This window comes from Carassius carassius, chromosome 21 (assembly GCF_963082965.1).
Source record: "Carassius carassius chromosome 21, fCarCar2.1, whole genome shotgun sequence".
NCBI lineage: Eukaryota > Metazoa > Chordata > Actinopteri > Cypriniformes > Cyprinidae > Carassius > Carassius carassius.
This window is the reverse complement of record NC_081775.1, coordinates 1,165,001-1,170,343: the sequence shown is the minus strand read 5'-3', so window position 1 is coordinate 1,170,343 and position 5,343 is coordinate 1,165,001. Positions and strand designations below refer to the sequence as shown.

The 5,343-nt window shown below is 37.3% G+C and overlaps 1 protein-coding gene across 1 annotated transcript in view; it reads right to left on the bottom strand.

Annotated features, from left to right (window-relative positions):
- Nucleotides 1-2,087: 2,087 nt before the first annotated feature.
- LOC132098227 (ninjurin-1-like) overlaps nucleotides 2,088-5,343 on the bottom strand; it is a 6,959-nt gene continuing 3,703 nt past the window's right edge. Inside the window, exon 2 of the mRNA XM_059504414.1 lies at nucleotides 2,088-2,230. Within this exon, the coding sequence (XP_059360397.1) occupies nucleotides 2,088-2,230 (143 nt within the window). The remainder of the gene's footprint in view (nucleotides 2,231-5,343) is intronic.

The window sequence follows — 5,343 nt, the reverse complement described above, 5'->3', positions numbered from 1 at the left end:
TGACGTTGAGGAACATTGTTTTTAAAGTTTTCCACAATTTTTTTACGCAGTCTTTCACAGATTGGAGAGCCTCTGCCCATCTTTACTTCTGAGAGACTCTGCTTCTCTAAGACAAAGCTTTTATAGCTAATCATGTTACAGACCTGATATCAATTAACTTAATTAATCACTAGATGTTCTCCCAGCTGAATCTTTTCAAAACTGCTTGCTTTTTTAGCCATTTGTTGCCCCCGTGCCAACTTTTTTGAGACCTGTAGCAGGCATTAAATTTTAAATGAGCTAATTAAGTGGATAAAAGTGTAAAATTTCTCAGTTTAAACATTTGCTACGTTATCTATGTTCTATTGTGAATAAAATATTGGCTCATGTGATTTGAAATTCCTTTAGTTTCCATTTTATTAAAATTTTAAAATTTCCCAACTTTTCCGGAATTCGGGTTGTAGACATGAACTATTTGACTCATTTTGGCCCCTTTCACAGCAGTGTTCAGAGCCATAATGATGATGACTGTCTGTCTGTGAAAATCACTGTAAACCTCCACATGATTCAGTGTTTAAATGAAGCACACATTCAAATGACAAATAATCCAAGAAAAAGTATAAGTATGTTGTTTGGCACTGGCAGTACATCTAAAGTGAAAGCTTACTGAGAAGCAGACATCACTGGGAATCTAGATGTGTGTAGCCTACTGTAAAGTAAGTCCACTTGTACACATGTTGATTGAGACTGTGTGTGTGTGTGTGTGTGTGTGTGTGTGTGTAAATGCACATCGTGCCACCAGAGGACAGCATCAGCTTTCTGAGCATGCACTGTGTGTCTGTGTGTCTGTGTAAGTTTACAGGAATGGACAATCGCGGCCTTTTGACTGAAACATTTAAGGACCACAGAGAGCCACATTTATGACTTAACAAGAGCTCTGAAGCTGAAGTGTGCACGTGACACTGTACAGAACAAAGAGAGCAGAACAGTGCATGACACAACATCCTAAAACACGTGAATCAAAAAGGCACATCTCTAGACCTTGTGTTTCTTAGAGATGCAGAATGGATGGGATGCACACAATAAATGAATGTGACAATGATAGACATGAGGGCAATGAAAAAGCTCCTGGGCTCAGTTCATCTGAAGCCTTCACACTCACTGTTCATCTGTTCACTTTGACAAATGAAACACAACAAGGCACTCTGGAAAAGAGAGACAGAATTGATATCATTCCAAGACCAGTAGAAAATGACTTGCTATAACAACTCCTCTTTTAATCGATCTTCTCTCTTTCTGTACTTGTTTCTATTGTATAACTGAAAGTGCACTATTTCTAATACTGATAAACACACTTCGTCTGTGACTACTGTACACTCAGTGTCTTACAGTAGTTACACACTCTCAGGACATTTACTAGAAATAACTCCTTTCACTGACAGTATTTCAGATTTCTTTCCAGCCTTTTCATAGCAGGGTCATACATTTACATCTTAATTTACTCTTTATTTAAGGAGCAATATTTACATTTGTTTACTTAAAGGCAGGCATATTTCATTCCATATAAAATTGCATGTTATTAACGTCTGCTACGTGAAACACTTCACTTACAATTGATTTAATTAGTCAAGCTAAGTAATCATAGCTGTTGATTACAGAATAATCAAATGAACATCAATTACAAAAGCTGGTAAAAGGACAGTAAATATTACACAAGATATCATATCACAGAATTAAATACGTAATGACCAGACCATGATCTGTTATGATGAAATCATTATCAGAAATGTTTTATTTCCTCTGTGGTTAAAATCTACTTCAGTAGCTGCATTAAATACAACATTATCAGATATAACACATGGCTGAAATGGGGTGTGTTATGCATATATATATATATATATATATATATATATATATATATATATATATATATAATATATAATACCTTTGGTATTGATTTCAAACGCAAATTCAGACACACAGCTCTGAGCCTGTTGTTTAACTGTCTGACATCCCACAGAACTTACCCATAATGCCCTGCCACAAGCTCACACAGCTTATTAAAGTTGAATGTCTCCTGAAGCGCTGTGTGTGTGAGAGAGCTGGAGTCACACGCCTGCACTGGACTGCTGGACCCCAAACGCAGTGATGAAGACATTGATGACCACTATGATGAAGATGCAGCCTGTGGTGATGTTCTCTAAGATGTTCAGCCTGAGATGTTTCTGCTCGTCATTCAGGTTCCACTTCACTGCACACACACACACACACACACACACACATAATATTAATGCACTTTATCACACTGTTTCTCAACTGCTTACACACATTTTAAAAACTTTGCCTCTTTTTTCAAAACTTTACACACAAATCCTAGAATCAAAATGCCTCTCATCTCTTGAAAAATGAAGCAGTGCATTCAAAATATCACAGACACATCTCAAAAGCAGACATTTCCGAACACCTCTGCCAGAATATGAATTCCTGTCAGATTTGTGTGTTACACCGAGAACTGTGTGTTGTGTTTTGTAAAAAGTGTTTTCTGAAATTGAAAACTGAGTCAAAGGCTGAGAATTAGTCTTTGGTTTTGCAGATTTGGTGTGTGCTTCTGCTCTCTGAGTGTCAGGCTTCTGAAATTGTGTGAAGTAGTTAAAAAAAAAAACCTGTAATATTATGACAAAGGTGTTTGCAAATGTTTGCTTTTGAGATGTGTTTGTGATATTGTGAATGCAGTGCTTCATTTTGCATTTTGTTTCTGTGTGTAAAGTTTTGGAAAAAAGAGGCAAAGTTTTGAAAATGTAAGCAGTTGAAAAAATATATTTTCTGTTATTTCATATGAGCATTAAACTGCCTTGTTTCAAGCCAACTAATAAAAACATAAGAAAAAATGATGGTGAGCAAACCTACTCTGAGGTTCGAGCAGCAGAGCTTCAAAACATTATTTTCTACTAGTTAAACACCTAACTTCTGTTTAAACAGATGCTCAGTTTCAGCGTAAAGTGTTGCCGACTCTCTTCTGTTGAGCTTCAGCTCGCGGTGAACATTGAACTTTTACTCTTTGACGTCTGAGTGAATTCACACACAAGTATTTCATTATAGGATAAGAATACTGTAACATCTTTTCATTTTACTGACTGTATTACAGCACAAAGAATGAAGGAGAAAAGCAGCATTTGCCCATATTTCTTTACATTACAAAAACAAAAAGCCATCACACATACAAGTAAATATCAACATTTGAGAAAAATAAATAAATATATATATATTTAAAGCAATAATAAAAAGGTGTGTATGAGTGTGTGTGAGTGTGTATCAGGTTGTGTGTATCAGTGTGTGTGCTGAAAGGCGCTCAGCTCACGCTCGGCTGGGTCAGAGGTCAACACTGAGGTCAGCGGGTGCAGAGTCAGGGTCAGTGGGGACGGGGAACATCACAGAGAGGCAGAGACCGGCAGAGAAAGCTTGTGCTGATGTGTAGGTCAGAGAGAAAGAGAGAGAGCGAGGGGTGTATGCTGATGCATCGTCATGTGCTGCTCCTCTCATCCTACATTCACACTGAGTTCACAGAGCTCCAGTTTACTGAATGAAGCAGGTCCTGCAGAGACTCTGTGAATACACTCAACAGCTCAGAGAGGAAACGCTTCTTATGTGAATATATACAGTATATAGTAAATATTCCACTGAGCAGTGTCTAATTCACTCTCCATATCTCCATGTCTCTTCTCTGTTGATGAAGTTTGGTCTCCACAGGAGGACACCTCTGTTTTCTAGCTATAGAGACGATCTGCTTTGAAACCTGTACTGTTTAAAGCTCAATATAAATACATGGGACTTGACTTAACTGTTGATCTCGGATCAGTGAGAGCAGAGAGACTTGACTTGTTAATATGCATCAGATTTTTATGTCCCAATCGATGTGTCAGACTGCAGAGCACTTGTGTTGTTGTCTCTGTCAGATAACAGCATCAGTGTGAGTCATGACAGGCCACTAAATCACTTGAGGATGATGAGCACGAGTCTATCATGTACAGCCGGCCAGGGGTTATGGGGTTTGAACTCAGACAAAACAAACTCATTCAAAAAACATGAACATTTTAAGAGATGATGTATAAACGTATGCATTTCAATAAATAATTATGTGAACATGAAATACTGATTTGAGTTGAAGCTGTTTTAAAATCTCAACTCTTTATTATGTTATAATCCATTACAGTGTAAAAAACAATCGTCCCAGTACTACTAATACTGAGGCCCTTCAGATTAATTTGCAGTAAATACGGTCGATAACTGAGGAGCAGGAGGGTAATAGTTGTGTTTATGGAAGTGTTGTGACATCAGCAGAGTGCTGTTAAATGGGTGGAAATAACACTAGCTCCTGTGCTCTATCAGGTCCTGTAATCACTGCTGTGTGCCCTGGGCCAAGTACTCTTAGATCCTCTGGGTACACTGTAAAAAAAACATCCTAATTTTACGGAAAGTAACTGTGATTTTTTTGACGGTTGTTTTCTTTTATTTTAAATTGTAGTCAAAACTCTGTAGTAAAAACTTAATTAACAAATTGGCTGTTATTTTAAGTATTATGACATGAACAATACATTACAGTAATTTACAGGTTTTATACAGAAATAGTACTGTTTTTTATACAGTGTTTCTTCTTTTCCCTTAAATTACATACAAATGTATGTAAAATTACAGAAATAATCTTTAATTAAACAGTAAAAAAGGTCACCACAAAATTTTATTAACATTTTATTAAAATAAAATAAATAAATAAATAAAATGGCCAAATGACTGGCAGCACCTGCCAAACAAAACAGCTTTGGCTGTTTCCTTATAAAAGTCCAGATATTTGTCAAGTTTTTCGTCAGGTGTCTTCTTTAATTATATGATGTCATTAGTTGCTGTCTTGCCGCCAGCCAATCGCTGCACTGCTGATCGTGGTTTCGAGTATCGATACATAACCCCTTTTAAACCAACTCATGAACACACAATTATCTCAGATAACTCAATCCAGCCATACTCAATCTCAACAACAGGTGCGTTCGAGGAACCCAATTAGCTAGATCCTAATTAGCGCAATGATATCATCTTGGATGTGACATTTAGTCTTGGATGTAATAAGCGCCATACAAAGAACGGGCCCCAGGGGTCAGAAAGTGAAAGTCCTGCCATCTGTTTATTCCAGCCATGAACTCAGCAGCTGATTTCACCAGAGGAGGAACCAAGTCACAAGCAGAGAGAGATCTGTTAGTGTTAATGTGAGTTTGTGAGGCTACCATTGTGCCGAAGAGTAGAGCCTGTGCTTCAGTCTAGTAGTTATACTGTGTGTTGTGTTATTCAGTGTAAGACAGTAACTGCTTTGTTGCT